Below are 17055 nucleotides of genomic sequence, written 5' to 3'. Positions count from 1 at the left end.
AAGAAATTCTGCGAAATTTGACCATCCTGGTCAATGCATGAATGTGGAAGCTCATTCCTGGACTGGGCTGATGACCAGAACAACCTGGCAGCCCTGGTACGTATGTACATACTATAACTATGTATAGTATATACATAACTAGGTTACATGGTATGTATTGTACAATACATAGTTAGTGTTGCTTTCTTAATTTTTGTTGCGATGAATTTGTGCTTGTTTAAGTGAAGGGCCCAACATCGATCAGATTTCATTACGCCATCGGAAGAAGCAGTTTTGCTCTACTACGCCGTACTTCAATATTAGATGGTACTTATGTACTTTAGTACGCCTAGTCTCCAAAATATTGGACTCGAAGAGTGCAAGAGCCGGCAAGCGTGATGGTCGGCCTCACTATTAATCATTCACTAAGAAAGGAGGTTTCGTCATTTCAATTGTGGCCCACCTTCCCGAACATCTAGAGTCCCAGAATTATCAGAATTAGCGGGAGCGGGCTTGTAATAAAATATCGATTCATCCAATCAAAGCTGTTGCGCCAACCTCTGGTGAGAAACCTTAGAACCTTGGAAGGATAAGCCAGGTACGATGTTTCTAGGTTGTACCTGTACATAAGCTACTAACGACGTCTAACGTACCTAGCACATGCACTGAACATTTCTAACTTGAAGTTGCACATGAGCCTTACCCACCTTTAATTAATAAGTACATCCTTGAATGTAACTACCTACTGTACCTACATTCACAATAACCCCCCCCCCCAACGGCCCCAACCATCTGACGAGAACACCGAAGCAATTGTGATTTTAGTCTAGGGAATCAAGCGCACCCAAGCGCGGCGTTGGCATTTGTGTTGGTATTGGCATAGAAGGCAAGGCAACTTCGAGTTGAGGAACTAGACCATCTATTATTTCCGAATACCTATCTCAAGAACGCGCAATTGGCCTTCTCTTTCCTTTTTCATCATGATAATCTTTAAAACTTCTCGACCTGGCGCATTTAGTTAGATCTACACAAGATCTATTCCAAGATCGATCTTCCCCGACCTCTTTATGTACATACCTTACAACACACTTCCTCGTCCTAACCTCCCTCCTGCTTTGTCGCGACCACTTCGACTTGAAATAAGGTTTCGCAATCGCTTTTGCGAATGAACTTTACCTCGAATAGCCAGACGAGCATGGTCTACAGACGAACTTACATGTGATCGGATTCGCCCTCAAAGCTATTTCCCAATAGTCGTTTGGCCAATAGCCAATATCGTGGCTCTTTGCTTCGGGCTTCATAACTTGGAGCCTTATACTTGACTCAATTCCCCCAAGCTCTTTTTGGGAACTTTGGATATACGAACTTCCAACTCAACTGTTACTATTGCCTCTTGCCTCTTGCCTCTCGCCTGTTCCGGTTCCCTGCAAGAAACGGTGCGGCTAATTGCAGTGGATGGTGGGAGTTGATTCGTCCGCCTCGTTTTCACTACACTGAACAGATTTTCTCAGACGGACACCCTTTTTAACATTCACACAACTTTACATTGGTGCCCACGAGACTTACGAGGCTCACAAACTAACTACCGTAACTTTTAAAATATACCCAGAGTAGCCATATCCTCCCATGCCGCGAATGCATACGGCCTCTACTCCGCCGCCCCAGGCATCGGGGTCAAAGCCTGGTGCGGGCTCTACGTCCTACCCGCCTCTACCAGCGTCGCCGACTCTGACTAACCCGGATATGATATTACCCGATTACGATGATACTTTCTCTTCGCCGGATAGATCACAATCCCCCTTGACAATGTGGAAGAATTCACATATTGCTCAAATGGGCTTTGACCTGACCCCCCAGGCCTTCACCGGACCCGTCACTCCCACCACTCCCATCACACCTATCATCTATGGGAACGGAACAATGTTGTCAGATATTGGCGAGGTCACCGAAGTCGAGAGCACTTGCCCGGACAAGCCGCGTCGAAGGCTCCCACGTAACGACGGCTCAACACAACAGGCTTCCATGGGGCTCCACGAGACGTTACAGAAGAAGGATTCAAAAATCAATCGCGAAAGGAGATTGTCGATGGAATCAACAAGTACTATCACTATTAGTGACCACCCAGCTCCTTTCGCAGATTTTGATGATGCTGTTAGTGTCGATGACAGCGTTTTTCAAGGCGACGACGAAGAAAGCGTTGCCGACTCGTTTTTTGACGAGGCGTATGCTAAGAAATACGCTGCGCCAGTCAGGACACGTACAAAGTCTCAAGAAGACCGGTACTCGAATGAGCTGAGCCGAAGAGCCGAGGAGATTCTGGCAAATGCCAAGCGGAGGTTGACGGTGAGAATGATATTCCGATTGCCACCTTGCTTAGAGGTCTAGCTAACATACGATAGACCATGGAAGGCAATTTAAGTCGGGCACGCACATCTCTCTACTCCCCAACATCCGATGGGTCAGGCTCGACACCCTCACCACCTATAGCTAGACCCACTACTGCGATCCAACGTGGCCAGCATGAAAGCAATAATCGTCAGAGCACACATGGGCACACCAGAATATCCAGCGAGAGCAATATCCCGACACTCCCACCCGATATTATGAAGCCAGGCATGTTCATTCCGAGATCTTCGAGTGCTTTAGGCGCGGCAGGTGGATATCGACCACCTCTCCACAGCCCCCTCGGTGCCGATGCAGCTCATGAAAGCGCGAAAAATAGTTCGAGAGAAGGCCTATTATATAGCAGCTCGAGTTTCGCCAGGAGTAAAACATCGCTACATGTGAGAGAGCATGCGCTTGAGCCGCTAGACGAAGATAATGTCTCCGAGAGCGTGGGCTCTTCGAGGCCGAGCCTGGAAAATTCTAGGTTTGATACTTTCTTGAGCCCAACGTTCGGGTCTTACTCAGAGAAAGGGCTGAAGAGATCAGCATCAACGGCGCAGATGCGAGATCTGAAAGACCAAATGAATGATCTGAAGGGTCGCTTGTCAACACTAAGAGACCAGGCTCGGGCAGATAGTCTAAAGCGCAGGAGTCTTCAGAGCCTACGTACACCCAGTCCTTTCACGCATGCTCGTGTTGATCAGTGGTATGTAGATGGATCTAAAAATGAGGGCAGTGGCTCGGTCACCAGTGAATCTAAATCGCAGCTGTCAAATGGTATTGCCTTGAGTGTTAACGGGGGCGAGAGCAACTTGGTAGCCAAACAGATGGCAGTTGAGGTTGATGAACGATTGGTGCCCAACGGACACTCATATTCTGAGGACGAGACCTCGGTGAAGTCAAACGATAATGAGAAAATCGTACATTCAATCGAAGGCGATAATTCGTCGATCCCCAATTCGGCGGAAGACGACCTCGACGACATGAGGACCGAGGATGGCTATGAGCAAGATGATAATGAGGTGGAGCTGGAAGATGATGAAGATTTCGAAGCAGAAGAACTCACCGAGTCAGTGATTGGAAGTGAGGAAAGCGAGGAGGATGTAATAGACGATGGTGCGAGCGAGAGTGATGCATCTTCGTACTACGATACCCTTCAAAACCAACTATCTCACGAAGATCGTGAAGATGCCTTCGACTACGAACACTTTTTCCTACACAGTGCAATGGGTAGCATGAGCCGGAAGAAAAGGAGCGATAGCCAGGGCAGCTTTAGCTCCGAAGATTCGGTGGAAACAACTCGAGGACCAGCTGCATCTGCTAACGCGAGACCGGCTCGTTCCCGTAGAGCTAGTGTGGGTTCCGTCTCGTCGGTGGAATCATTTGCAACGGCCACGGAGGGTAGGAGCACAAGAGCAGAAAATGAAGCTGCGGAGGTATATCTCGAACATGGTGTGATAGTGCCCAAGCGCTCTTGGGCCCATACACCGGATATGGCAAGACGGTCCGGCTTTTCGACCGCCGAAACGAGTGATTCCGGTTCCGACAAGAGCCGGTTCCAACCGGCGAACATCCGTCGGCCGCAGAGTAGTGCTGCAGCATTTATGCATCGGCCCTCGGTGTCATCTTTTGATTCCAGCAAAACCCACAGAAGCTTCCCCCTAGTCAACAAACCGAAGATCAACGGAGGCATCCTGACCCCTCGAGATTCACCAGATCGAGACTTGTCACAAATATCGGAGAGTCTGATGGACGAGACCTTCCACAGCGCCCAGAGTGATGATAGTAAGGCAGTTTCTATCGACATGCTGCAGAAGGACGACCGAATACTTGTTGATCGACTAGTCGCGAGTCTTGGTCAATGCGTGCTCGGCCTAGGTGAATCTGGACGTGGTTCACCCGATTACCGAGCGTACCGAAGGAAAATTGAGGCGGCTCGTCGTGCCTTGGAGAGCTTGGACGAGTCCATGTAATTTTTAATGTCTATCTACTTACCCGATTAGGCGTTTGCGGATTATACCATTTGACGGGCGTGCGTGTGCTTATCATTGCGCAAAAGGATTTTGGAGTCTTAAGAGTTTTCCCCCTTTTTATGCAGAAAAGACAATATGTCTTTTTTAGTCTCAGTGTTGTTAGCTACCTGTTAAAGCCTTACAAATAAAGAACGATTATGAGAAATTTACGATTTCTTCTATTGTATTATAAAACATGCTTGTGTTCTTTTACAGCTTGTATATTTGAAGGTGGTAGGTTGGCAGTGGATTGTATATATAATATCTAGGTTAGGTAATTTGTTGATGCATAAGTCCATGCTATCATTATGTATATAGCGTTTCTTATTTATGTTTGAAGCTGAATGTTGTTGAGTTTGCGTGTTGTGTAATTAATGTATTCCATGTGAGACATACACCTAATAGTTAGATAATACCTGTTAAGAACATATCTTAATGTTGGCATATGCAATATACCCGTTATTTCTCCCTAGTAAATCAAATCAAATGCTTATAGCGGGGTAGGCACCGACATCTACATAACACCCTTGTCTCAGTCAATCTCAACTTTCTACAAACCATCCCGTGCTTCATTGTTCTTTTACTCTTATCTAATTTCCCCCCCAAATAACTACTACCTAGGTACCTAGATACCTGGACATTCTTGGGTCTCACGCGAAACACTTTCAAGCCTTGATATGATGAATTCGTCATTATAGAAGCACCTCCATGATCGCCCGCTTGCAGGTCACGACATGAGGAAACAGCATGGACACTTCGTGGCTCAGCAAATACATCCACGCCGGATGTTTAATAATAGGCCCGCTGCGTCTAGAAATTCAACATTCCCTAGAATCTTTACCTAATCTGCCAGATTTCAAATTTCTGACTCGAAGGTCTCTTGACTTTCCCATATCAGAGTCTCTCCCGCCCGCGGTCCAGCAAGCACTTATCCAATCTGCCTCCTTATCATCATTCTCTGGACTTTGGCAAAATGGATGGATTCAGATGTCTTCCGGTTACTCTAGATGTGACGACACATGGCGTGTTCGAGTCTATATCCTTCCCCAAGATGTCGACAGGGGCGTCGACAGGGGCAGCAGCAGTCTCAGAACTGAACTGACGGGCGTAACATCAAATCTTCTATCTCTGCTCGAAAGTTCGCCAGCATGCTGGAATGGGGAAGTTGACTATGAAGCCTGTAATTTACGGACGCGCGCCGGAAACGAAACACCTCTCTTATCCATGTTTAACAACGTTCCTTCTCCGGATCCTCGCCCGGAAAAGGAGAACAACCTAGATATCCGTGACGGGATTCAATGTCTATTAGAGAGCCAAATACAAGGCCTGAATACGAAGCTCTACCCTTACCAAGGCAGATCGGCTGCTTTTATGTTTCAACGGGAGGAGAATCCTGGCAGGATTATTGACCCTCGGTTTATCTCAGCTGTTGACCACGAAGGTAAACCGTGGTATTATGATACTGTATCAGGCCTGGTTATCAAAGAGCCTAGATACTATGATGGAGTATGTGGCGGAATTCTCGCCGAGGAGAGTAAGTATATTCATAGTATTCCCTTATCTATACCTTGGTCCAGAGAGAACATCCTCACACAGTCTTGGCAATAATGACCCCAGAAGCGCCTATCCGACGACCCGCCATCACTGATGAGATGAATCATAGATGAAATCGCTGACACTGTGCTATAGTGGGTACTGGTAAAACACTCATCTGCTTGGCCTTAATTCTCTGTACGAAAGGCGAACCAACTAAAGCCCCCGAACCATTCGTTGCGGAGATACCGCCTAGGTCTGGAATAGCCAGCCTAGTTGACATGGCCGCCGCTGTGGCAAACAAAGGTTCTATACCTTGGAAACCGTGGTTTGACTTTAAGGCCGCTCAACATGGCTACGAATACCGGAACTGTTTACGAGCCCTATCACGGCCACAAAACCGGGCTCTATACAAAGTTGAGAACATATTGGTAGAAACCCGAAGAAGTGACAGGAATGCGCCTCTAACCCCGCTGTCTCGGGAAGTATACCTCAGTTATGTAACGCTCATCATCGTCCCTAATAACCTTGTCAAGCAGTGGCAAAATGAAATCAAGAAGCATACGTCTGGTCTGAATGTGCTTGTTCTCGTAGAGAAACAAGAGATTCCGCCAGTAACCGTACTGTTAGACTACGATTTGATTCTATTTTCCGTAAGTCGTTTCGAGTGGATACAGAAAGAACGTTCCAATGGCGAAGGTTCAGCATTGAATATTTATTGCCCGCTGGAGCACATTAGATTCAAGCGGTGCATCATCGATGAAGGCCACAAACTAGGAAATAGAAGTCAAGCATGGAAGAGTGACATCATGAGAGTTCTCGACCGCCTTGAGATCGCCGCTCGATGGGTTGTCACTGGGACGCCTTCGCAGGGGCTTTACGGTGTTCAGGATAAGTCAAGTGAGACGAATGATAACTCAAATAGCACGAGTCCCACAGTAAGATCGACATCTACCATGAAGCAGGAGCGAGAAGATCTACGGAGAATTGGCAATATGGCATCGAAGTATCTCAAGGTGCGGCCTTGGGCCAATACCAAGGAGGAGTTTGGCGATACTGTAGCCAACTGGAACATATACGTCATGGACAAAGAACAACACAGTAACGGTCATAACCGCAGAGACTGCCTAGAGTCTACTTTGAACTCGCTGATAATTCGTCATCGGCTTTCGGATGTTAGCTCGTTGCTTCCCCCAGTAGATGAGAAGATCGTATTACTGGATGGATCCTTTCAGGATAGATTGTCCCTGAACCTATTCTCGATGATGATAATTTTCAACTCAGTACAATCACAACGGACTGATCAGGATTATTTCTTTCACGAAAGGCAGCGCAAAAGCCTCATCCAGCTCGTCAAGAACCTAAGACAAGCGTGCTTCTTTGGTGGTGTCTTCTACTCCGTGGAAGACATCGCGAAATCACTGGATACTGCAAAAGAATTTCTCGATAAGAAGGAGTTCCCGATCAGCGATGAAGATAGGGTTCTGCTCAAGCAAGCGATATCATTTGGAAATCTGGCAGTGAAGAACCGCTTGAAAAACATAAGCAACAAGTTTCACTCAATGCCGTTATACGTAGAAAATTTCCCCGGTGATAGTGGGAGGAATTGGTCCCTTGACGAGCAAGAGGCCGACGACCAGCCTATCTGTACTGATGCGGGGATGATTCTCGCGCTTCAGAAGTTCTTAAATCCTTGTATCGATGCACCGACGTCTTTGCAGCTAATGATAGAAACCGGCCGGCTCGATCAACAAGGGGCAGCAGAACGCGCACAGGCACTGACAGCAGCAACAGAAGCTTCCGGTGGCGCCACAACGCAGACGGCAAATGCTGTGTCTCTAGCTGGAAACACTCCACTGGGTAATGACCGTCACTCGAAACCGAAGTCTGGCATATTGGACAAAGCGATATTGCCATCTGATGAGGGAACACAGAGCATCAATCCATTCCCAGAAGGCCACGTTAAGATCGCCGAACAATTGGCGAAGACTAGAATTATATCGACCGTCTCTGCTAAATTATCCTACCTCATTGACTCTATAATCAAGTATCAAGATAATGAACAGATTATTATATTCTATGACAACGATAACATTGCATATTATTTAGCCGGCGTGCTAGAAATCGTAAGGATCTCTCGTTTCACCCCCTATAACAATACCTGCTGATCATCATCCCAGCTGCAAATCCAACACTTGATCTATGCCAGAGCCGGTCTCAGTGCAGACAGACGGGCACAATACGTTGCTACCTTCACACATAACTCGAACTTTCGAGTTCTGCTGATGGACATAAGCCAGGCAGCCTTCGGTCTAGATATGCGTAGCGCATCACGAATATACTTCATAAGCCCTGTCCTAAACCCCCAGGTCGAGGCACAGGCCATCGGACGAGCACGACGAATCAGCCAGCAAAAGCCGGTGTCGGTTGAGACGCTGGTGTTGCGCAACAGCATCGAAGAAGTCATCGTCAACCGCCGCAAACAGATGACGCCCGCAGAACACAACAAGGTGAAATCCGTTCTCGAGGACCGCTTGATGTACCAGTGGATCAAGAACGCAAAGATCAACCCCATGTCTGATGAAGAAGACGGCGTTCCGCAGACCGCGATGCTGGAGACCCCGCAATTCGTCTTCGGCAGAGGATTTGGTCGCGAGCTTCATCCTGATGAAGGGCTGGTCAAGGGGAGCCCGGAGGGTAAGAATAATAACACTACGAATGGGGCACTGGCGGTGGCACGCACGCTGTTTAAGGCGCCTAGAGGCGTTAAACGACCTTCGTCGACTACTGTGGACCCATGGAGCGAAAGTGATGATGGCAAGGCGCATGGACCGCTGCCGAAACGGAGAGGTCATGTGGCTTTTGCTGATTAAGGGGGTTGGTTGTATCCTTAATGGTTTTGGGCAATTGAGAGAGGCTACCGGGTTGAGAAACGGCTCTGTATGATACGGGAGAGGCATCATCCTAAGCATCGGAGGGTCAGGGGACTCGATTACTACCTGCCTGGCCAACCTCTTTTTGGGACATACGATGCGTCAACTAATTTGGGACGCAGAAGATAATATGGAGCTCACGAATCACGCAAGATGTTGTGATTGAGTCAGCTATGGATGATTTTGTACTTGTAGGGCTGTCAATTTATAACCTTTACAGTAGATAGCTCCCTATGCACCATATACCCAATGATAATAACGTAGTAATTTCTAATTCTATAGCTCCGCCCTATTGTTGAATGCGATTTACTAAAATACCTACCTACGTACCTAGGTACCTATCTAGGCGCACAAGTAGAATAGAAGCCATTCCGAACAGCCCTTATTTGCTGCCCACTACCTACCTACCTACCTACCTATCTACCTCTTTCAGTCAAACACAAGGGCATTTATAATTTCGATGGGAGATCAAAACACTGAACAGTGTATTCAATCTATTGAGCTATAGGTAAGGTATATGCAATGAATAGGTAAGTAAAATAAGATAAGATAAAAATGCCAACTGTCAAGTGCCTAGAGGTTAGGCATTTAAGTAGATATCCATCGGGTAGTAGGGTGAGTAGTTAGGTATGAAGAAACTACCCGGCTAGCTAGGTAGGTAGCTTTGGTTGAGGCAAGAGGAGAGTCCTCCCATCTAGGTATTTTTCCTCATGAGCCCCGAACCCCCCTTTACGAGATAGGCATGCCACCCGGCAACTGCGCCAACCACCCATCCAACTCCTCGTCGACAGTCCTCGTCTTGGTGCACGTGTTGGCCTGCTCGAGCGACTGCGTCTGCAGCGTGGGGCAGTTGATGCGGTTGGCGAAGAGGTCCGAGTTGCAGTTGGCGTCGAGCGCGCGCTGCAGCGCGTCCCCCTTCCACCCGAACACGTAGTCCCCGTGGATCCCGTACCCCGTCTGGTCCCCGAACGACCACACGAACGGCTGCGATCCGTCGGCGGGCCACTCGGCTTTGTTGTTGAAAGGGCGCGTGTCCCAGTAGGTTTCGTAGAAGACTTGGGGGATCACGACGGGGTGTGTGGATGGGCAGGAGGTCCCCGAGGGGTAGGCGACGTGGCTTTGGTGGTCTGGGCTGTCGACGTTTTTGCCGTCCCAGCAGCTGGTTGGGGGGGGGAGGTGTTAGCTACTTAATCCATGTATTTACCCATGTTGTGGGGTAAAGTAAGGTAAGGGGAAATAAGTCACAAGGCACAAGGCAAAGGATAAGGTGGGCTGGGAAAAACTCACGTCGGGAAGCGGATGCTGACCATGATGCCGGCGGCGCAGGGCTGCTTGGGGAAGTAGGTGGTCTGGCCGCCGCGGGTCATGGACGACTGAAGGCAGGTGAAGTCCATGTACTTGTAGCGCCGGTTGAGCTCCTCGGCGGTGCGGATCTTGGGGTCGCCGACCGTCATGCGGAAGCCGGGCTTGAAGGCCGTCGCCTTGCCCGAGGTCAGGTAGTACACCGTCTGCCCGCCCTTGGCCTGCGTGAAGCCGAGCTCGTTGCCGAAGGTGTTCACGCGGTGGAGGGTGCCGTTCTTGGCTCTAAGTGGGAGGGGGGACCGTTGGTTAGTGAATTTGTCTACTAGAGATGATAGGTATGTATGTAGGCTTTTCAGTGGAGAAAGAGTTGGGTGGTAGTATCATACTTAAAGAAGAGGACGGCGGTCCAGTAGTTGGAGAAATCTTCGGTGGGCGTGCATGATGTGCAGGTTGCCGTCGTGGGGAGGTCATGCACGGCGGGGTCCATCGAGACGTTGAAGGCATTTCCTCCGACGACTTGGTGTAGATGGGGGGATGGGCTTTCTCCGGGGTTGACGAGACTAGAGATAGGGAATTGGTTAGAAAGATTTTCGCCTTATTCTCTCCCTTTTTCTTTTTGATCTTTTTCTTGAGTTTCGAAAGTCGGCTTACGGGTCTAGTCGCTCGACAACGAGCTGCGAGCACGAGAAACGGAGAGTCGCTGCGGCATTGACGCTAGGCGCGATGCCAGCGGCGGCAAGGAGTGCGAAGTTCCTCAACTGCATGTTGATGGCGGGCAGATGGTGGCTTTTCCTCTTTTTATCGTAGATACTGACTGTCACACGTCGCTTCAAGACCCCAAACGGAGACTCAGCCCGTTTTTAAAAGTTGGGAATCGCTGGATGGGTTTTATGTCGCATCCCAACGTTCGGTTGGACTCCGACGGCCACACAACTGCCGACGATCCTACGCACCTTTCAACCCATGTGTCTCTCTCGGCCATCTAGGTTGTTGAGCAGGGGGGAGGGGGGAGTCAGGTCCTCTAGACCGATCGAGGTATAAATATACTGTCGAATCGTCAGGAGTTCTGAGATTAAGTGTGGAACGTGTATGTCATTTAGCCAAATTGAATTCTGCCGGGAAGTACTCCTGATTCTGTAAACAGAACTGTGGGATGCTGCGAAGTGAACACGGCGGCAAATCGATACCCCGGGACTTTAGAGACAACTATAATTGTAATTTGAGAAGAAGAAGAAAAAGGTTGCCTGTTATTTTTAGATTGTCCCGTTGTAGAGATGAAATGATCGAGATCTGAAGATGGTTTGGGAGATGAGAAGGCCTACAGACCAAATAACAAGATCGTGCTTATACGTGATCTTCATATTACATTCATAGATAATACTACTTCCTGGGACATGATATAAGGAATAACCGACTTCGATACGACTTGATTTATTATGCCTACCTAGGTAGGCACATAGGTCAGTAGTCACGCTTGAGATGTGTTGCTACTTTAGATATGGTAGTACTAGCTTGACCAAGACTTGCCCGAATAGGCTTTTTATAGCATGGAGATCTAAGATGATTGGCCGGGAAGATGGAGGTTCGTCTTGAAAGGCAACAATGGACCTTAGCACTAAAGAGGAGCACACTCGCACTCGAGCATCGGCGGTTGTCCATGTGATAGCTAGGTATATTTGGGTTGCCCAACTGGAATTTTCTTTCGGAACATTCAGAGCCAGGGGCGCAGGAAAGCTCAATATAAGTTAAGCGAATAAGAAGAACAGGGTTAGTCGTGAGAAGCTTCTCGATCTTGGTACTCTTGGATCGATAATTCCAAATTCCAGTTGGCTATGACGTCTGATGTGACCATATTTCCAAGGACAAATGGATCATAAACGTACAGATAACTTTCCGAAGAAACACGCGGCGATCCTGCCATGAATGGTAGCAATTTGTAAATATAATCTCCAGGGCTGTTCGGTGTCAAGCATTGACATTCGATACCGCCCTTTATGCTATTCATAAAAATTCGAAGTTACTCTCGTGTCATAGCTAGGTGGAAGGCCCTTTGGCGGGATTGTAACTTGTTGAGTTGACATCTCCCTTGGCAATTGGCCTGAGGGATGAGCCACCTGCCTTTGGATTGTCTCCTCCTGTTGTCGACAGTGCGTTCAAACCAGACTCTTCCGACTTGTCTGAGCTCAATGTCAATCACGGCCTTCAATGAGACGTTGAGGTATGACATACTATTTGCAGCAGCGCGGGTTTGTTTAACACCGGCCATGAACTTCTGATTAGCGCTCTGTGTCCCAGAAGGCATGATGAATTTTGATACTGTTCTGGCTTATAGGTGAGTAGTAGTAGTTAGTTACGACTGCGTTGTATATGCTTATGAGGGCAACATAACTAATGTAAGGATGTAAAAACATGGAAACACTTTAAACTTTGTTAAAATTACATATGTCATATGTAGTTTGAACTACATAATGAAATGATTCAAGTACTATGTACCTGGTCTGAATCGTCATGATGGCATCTCCAATTTCAAGATGACTTCATAATACGTGAACATAGGTTCATGGACATGTCTCTACCGGGGCGCTATCGGGTACTATGCAGTAAACCAGCTGGTTAAACAACGGCAAAAATATGTAGCACTTCTTAGTCAGCAGACATACCTTGGAGTTTGGCCCTTTGAATTTCATAAAAAAAATGAAAAGCTCTCGATGTCTTTTCAACTTCTTTCTGCGACGTCATGTCCGATCCCGCCGCAACGCAGTCGCTTCTCAACATCAATGCGCTGCTCGATAACCCCGTCTTCGCCGGGGGCTTTGGCCTCGCGTCCCTTGGCGCTGTCCTGGCCTTTGCTCGCCGAGGTGTTATCACTGCCGGTGGTATGATTCGGCGCCGCATGCTCGTCAATGTCGAGATTAGCAGACAGGATCCCTCCTATCCTTGGGTTCTTGCATGGCTATCGCAACCCCGAGAGCAGACTTCTTTTTTTGCGAAGAAGCTAACGCGCATCAATAAACTGTCCGTCACTACGTCCACCAGCGTCACGCCGAATGGTCCTACGAAGGCGAGCTTCTTTTTGCAACCGGGATACGGCCGCCATATTGTCAAGTACAAGCATGCGTATATTGCGGTGAATAGGGAAAAGCAGTCTACGGCGAAGACAAATACGGGTGAACCACATGAGACAGTGGAGCTCACGACATTGTATTCGCACCGACACATCTTCGAGGACGTCTTTACCGAGGCTCGCGCTCTTGCGCTCCAGGCCAATGAGGGGAAGACGGTGGTATATTCGGTGAGAAACTTTGATTGGGTCCCGCTGGGCGAGCCACGGAGAAAACGGCCATTGGGTAGTGTGATACTTGACCAAGGAGTCAAGGAGGACATTGTCAACGATGCGAGGGACTTCCTCGCGCGACGGCAATGGTATGTGGATCGTGGGATCCCCTATCGTAGAGGGTATCTTCTTTACGGGCCGCCCGGCAGTGGTAAGAGCTCCTTCATTCAGGCCTTGGCTGGTGAACTGGATTTCAGTGTGGCCATGGTAAACTTAAGCGAAATCGGCGTAACCGATGACAAACTTGCCTTCCTCCTCACGAAGCTTCCCGAACGTACTATTCTCTTGCTGGAAGATGCCGATTCCGCATTTGTCAATAGGAGAAAGCGTGACGGGGATGGATATAACGGTGGAACTGTGACCTTTTCTGGCCTGCTGAACGCCCTAGACGGGCTGTCTGCCGGCGAAGAGCGTATTGCATTCCTTACGACGAACCACGTTGAGCTTCTGGACCCTGCTCTGATCAGGCCAGGCCGAGTGGACATGACGGTCCGTATAGGGGAAGCTACCAGGTACCAAGCTGCTCAGATGTGGGACAGATTCTACGGGGATATAGATGCCGATGGTACGCATCGAGAGAGATTCTTGCACCGCCTGGACGAACTAGGATTCTTCCGCGAGGCGAAGGAAGGAGAGGCGGGGCCCCGCACGAGTACTGCTGCTATCCAGGGCCTTTTCTTGTTCAACAAGAATGATATGGAGGGCGCTATTAACATGGCCGAGCATCTCATTCCGCACAAACTGGAAGCAGAGCAGTAGATGGCTTGTACGTTATGTGTTACTGTACCATATAAGAGATACCCCGTTATTTGACGATCCCGATGAAAAAGTTCACCCTACCTATCTACCTTTGCTTGTGTAACTGCCAGGTGTATAAGCGAGGTGCTAATCTGCCAACAGACGCGAGGCCGTATTTCTATCATCAGATTTTGCAAGATTGGTTCGATTACAAGCATTTAGATATACGAATGCAGGTTACGAAACCTACGAAGCCTTATTATTCTAGACTTCTCTTGTATGATTTGGTTGTACTCGAGAAAGGGCAGCCGATAATTTAAGTCATCCTCGATATGATATGGTTAGCTACCTCTATAGGACGACGTTGATGATATTATAATGACAATTGCTCTGGAATGAGAAGAGATCTTCTCCTTGCCAGCCCAGGTATTTACCTAGTAGTTGGCGAATACCAGATATGAACAAATAGGAATCAATTCTGGGCGTCGGATGGGGCCCTTCCATGGGTTGTGAAAAGAGTCAAGTCCCAATCGGCTACCTGCCAAGGCAAGCCACATTTGTCTGGACAGCAATACGGGAGGCTTAACCCTCTGCCATTTCCAACAGTCAGTTAGGCACCCATGCTACAGAGACGGTGAGGCAAGGTTATATACTCATGACATTTACCGTTTCGACCATCATATTTGTGCGTTTTGACTGCCTACTCACATGATTATCAAACTAATCATTTCCCAGCTACCACTTTCATTCCTTTCGTCTCTTTTCGCCCTGGACGTTGCCTCTTTTCAACAAGCACCACCTTGGGCGCTTCTGACAATATGTAGGCTCCCTTGCTGTATCTTGATATGGTTAACGAAGATGCTGACATCAAATATCAGTTCTGGTATCCTTTGCCATCAGTGTTCCCCTAGCATCGTGCGTTATATGGTGGGAACAGCTCGTGGAATACCGCCAGAGGCAAAGAGAACGCCCCCCGAAGCGAAGAGGATGGCAAACTGAGCCTCAAAATGATGCCGAAGATAGGGAGTACAGCAATGAATCGAATATAGGGCTAGTCAAAGAGAAGATCACCGACATCATGAAGCTCCCCACGAACCTTCAGTTCCGTCAGCCGCGGAGAGGGTCTTATACATTGGAAGTAGGAATCATCACAAGCAACCGGGACCCTGAGGATGATCACATGTATTAGCTATCCAAGTGCCCAGTAACGTATTACGCAAATCACCGTGTCTACAACTGGTATCACTATTTAGCCACCGGCTTGTTCAGTTGCTAGCACGAGCCTGTACCACTCCAAGTGCGTTATTCAGACACTTTGCACCTGAGCCTATAGAAACTATCTTCATATACTGAAGTACGCTTGAATTCGGATGCACGGCCTAGCTAACCAAGGTAGGTAAGAAAGAATTAGGTATATATTAACTATATCGACCCTCCCAATTCGATCATGGGCAGTCACAGTTGTCCTCCATACAGCACCAAAGGCCATACGATGATAGCAGGCAATTTTTGCCCCTGCAGGCATACGGGCAAGACTCGGCTTTCATCTCTGCACAGGCGTTACTGCACATCCGTTAGCACGACGTGGAAGGCTGGAAGGAAGAGCATGAGATAGCATGAATAGAGATTCAAGACATACTATCGTTTAGTGAGTGGAGACTCAGGGGTTGGCGATGCCATGGCAACACAGGCGAGAGCTACGATGTAGGCGGCGATCTTCATGGCTGCGAATGTATGGGAGTGGGAGGAAGAGTGTTTGATGAGGTTGGTTTGGATAGGTGTATGGTAATTGTATGTTTGCTTTCGTTTGTCGGTTGTCGTTTGCCTAGGGAATCAGAGGAAATTCCGAGTTAATCGACGGAAGATTCACCTTATATATACCTACCAAGCCCAGTCAGTAGGTTCCCAGATAACCTAAGCTACCAGAGCAAGTCCCGCATCTACGTCTGTATGCGGCACCTTGAACAGCCCCCTTTTACTCTCTGCTGGCAACACTGTCGCCCCAGACCTAGAAGCGCGCGGTGTTATCTTATGAGATGCCAAGCCTCCATCAAGCACCTTATTAAGGTTAATACTCTGCATTGATTAGCTCAACTATACGAGTCTGCGGCGTTGAACGGGGCTAAAGACTTCGTGGAGCGGTCGGTCTAAGAAGAAGTCTAAGTCAAAAGAACAAAATAGCTAGAAAAGGAAATAAACTAAATAGGGGTGGGGTGTTACGAAGCTATATAGGTATGTACTGAAACTACTACAATGGGTTAAGTTGACTTATGATTAAAAGCTGACCCCCTATAACTATAGGTAGATGATTACTCAACTAGTAAGTAGGTGGATGCTACATAAGTTCCGATTTCCTCAATATGCTACTAAGAATAGTTCACATCCCCACTGCCGTGCCGTTCGCTCATATCCACAGTACTAACTCCTTACCTATAGGATCTTATGGGGAGAGACACGAAAGAACCCCCCAATTCTACCTACATAGGAGGCAGGCTTGTAAGAAGAGAAATATGGAAGGAGAAAGATATGGAGTTCTATTCGGTCCTTACATACATAACACCCGCGCATCCATCGTTCTGATATAAAAGCATGAGGCTAGCATCGCCAAGGCAGCTGAACGGCCCCCAAAAGAAGCCCAACCAGGTCCATATCTGCGATGGTAACAAATAGGTTCTTTTATCCTTTGCTAAACAGGTAAAAGATCATATTACCCACTTCTTAAGCACTGTGCCTTCTTTAATAGACCGTCGATGGGAACTGATCTCACTCGACAGTGTCAGCTATCTACCTAACGTAAGAATTTACACACTTCCAAGGCTTTGATGACGTAGCGAGCAAT

The 17055-nt window shown here is 48.0% G+C and overlaps 6 protein-coding genes across 6 annotated transcripts; 4 read left to right on the top strand and 2 right to left on the bottom strand.

Annotated features, from left to right (window-relative positions):
• The first annotated feature begins 1207 nt into the window (after positions 1–1207).
• GGS25DRAFT_219569 (uncharacterized protein) lies at positions 1208–4446 on the top strand. Its single transcript, XM_049256943.1, has 2 exons — positions 1208–2322; positions 2379–4446. The coding sequence occupies exons 1-2, from the start codon at positions 1606–1608 to the stop codon at positions 4335–4337; spliced, it is 2676 nt and encodes an 891-aa protein (XP_049117502.1). The 5' UTR covers positions 1208–1605; the 3' UTR covers positions 4338–4446.
• Positions 4447–5123: 677 nt separating this feature from the next.
• On the top strand, positions 5124–8782 carry GGS25DRAFT_513774 (P-loop containing nucleoside triphosphate hydrolase protein; the record flags this gene model as incomplete). The annotated part of the gene is made up of 3 exons (XM_049262916.1): positions 5124–5910; positions 6066–8035; positions 8090–8782. The coding sequence occupies 3 exons, from the start codon at positions 5124–5126 to the stop codon at positions 8780–8782; spliced, it is 3450 nt and encodes a 1149-aa protein (XP_049117501.1).
• A 537-nt stretch (positions 8783–9319) lies between these two features.
• GGS25DRAFT_219489 (uncharacterized protein) lies at positions 9320–11410 on the bottom strand. The gene is made up of 4 exons (XM_049256942.1): positions 10796–11410; positions 10531–10704; positions 10130–10426; positions 9320–10001 (listed from the first exon to the last, which is right to left on the bottom strand). The coding sequence occupies exons 1-4, from the start codon at positions 10906–10908 to the stop codon at positions 9572–9574; spliced, it is 1014 nt and encodes a 337-aa protein (XP_049117500.1). The 5' UTR covers positions 10909–11410; the 3' UTR covers positions 9320–9571.
• Positions 11411–12178: 768 nt separating this feature from the next.
• Positions 12179–12446, bottom strand: GGS25DRAFT_520326 (uncharacterized protein; the record flags this gene model as incomplete). The annotated part of the gene is made up of 2 exons (XM_049263871.1): positions 12179–12321; positions 12374–12446. The coding sequence occupies 2 exons, from the start codon at positions 12444–12446 to the stop codon at positions 12179–12181; spliced, it is 216 nt and encodes a 71-aa protein (XP_049117499.1).
• A 371-nt stretch (positions 12447–12817) lies between these two features.
• Positions 12818–14554, top strand: GGS25DRAFT_219437 (BCS1 N terminal-domain-containing protein). The gene has a single exon (XM_049256940.1). It carries the CDS (start codon positions 12882–12884, stop codon positions 14235–14237), a length of 1356 nt encoding a protein of 451 aa, XP_049117498.1. The 5' UTR covers positions 12818–12881; the 3' UTR covers positions 14238–14554.
• GGS25DRAFT_219473 (uncharacterized protein) lies at positions 14555–15482 on the top strand. Its single transcript, XM_049256941.1, has 3 exons — positions 14555–14901; positions 14952–15036; positions 15095–15482. Exons 1-3 carry the CDS (start codon positions 14872–14874, stop codon positions 15403–15405), a joined length of 426 nt encoding a protein of 141 aa, XP_049117497.1. The 5' UTR covers positions 14555–14871; the 3' UTR covers positions 15406–15482.
• Positions 15483–17055: the final 1573 nt, after the last annotated feature.

The sequence above is a fragment of the Hypoxylon fragiforme genome, assembly GCF_022984875.1.
Source record: "Hypoxylon fragiforme strain CBS 206.31 chromosome Unknown GGS25scaffold_4, whole genome shotgun sequence".
In the NCBI taxonomy this organism is placed as follows: domain Eukaryota; kingdom Fungi; phylum Ascomycota; class Sordariomycetes; order Xylariales; family Hypoxylaceae; genus Hypoxylon; species Hypoxylon fragiforme.
This window is presented reverse-complemented; position numbering and strand designations above follow the sequence as displayed.

Coding starts and splice junctions, on each gene's coding strand:
- GGS25DRAFT_219489 (XM_049256942.1), bottom strand. CDS start 10,908: ATGCAGTTGAGGAACTTCGCACTCCTTGCCGCCGCTGGCATCGCGCCT. Junction 10,427..10,530: donor ACCGCCGTCCTCTTCTTTAA/GTATGATACTAC, acceptor CCTCCCACTTAG/AGCCAAGAACGGCACCCTCC. Junction 10,002..10,129: donor GTCAGCATCCGCTTCCCGAC/GTGAGTTTTTCC, acceptor CCCCCCAACCAG/CTGCTGGGACGGCAAAAACG.
- GGS25DRAFT_219437 (XM_049256940.1), top strand. CDS start 12,882: ATGTCCGATCCCGCCGCAACGCAGTCGCTTCTCAACATCAATGCGCTG.
- GGS25DRAFT_219473 (XM_049256941.1), top strand. CDS start 14,872: ATGACATTTACCGTTTCGACCATCATATTT. Junction 14,902..14,951: donor CCGTTTCGACCATCATATTT/GTGCGTTTTGAC, acceptor ATCATTTCCCAG/CTACCACTTTCATTCCTTTC. Junction 15,037..15,094: donor TTGGGCGCTTCTGACAATAT/GTAGGCTCCCTT, acceptor ATCAAATATCAG/TTCTGGTATCCTTTGCCATC.
- GGS25DRAFT_219569 (XM_049256943.1), top strand. CDS start 1,606: ATGCCGCGAATGCATACGGCCTCTACTCCGCCGCCCCAGGCATCGGGG. Junction 2,323..2,378: donor ATGCCAAGCGGAGGTTGACG/GTGAGAATGATA, acceptor AACATACGATAG/ACCATGGAAGGCAATTTAAG.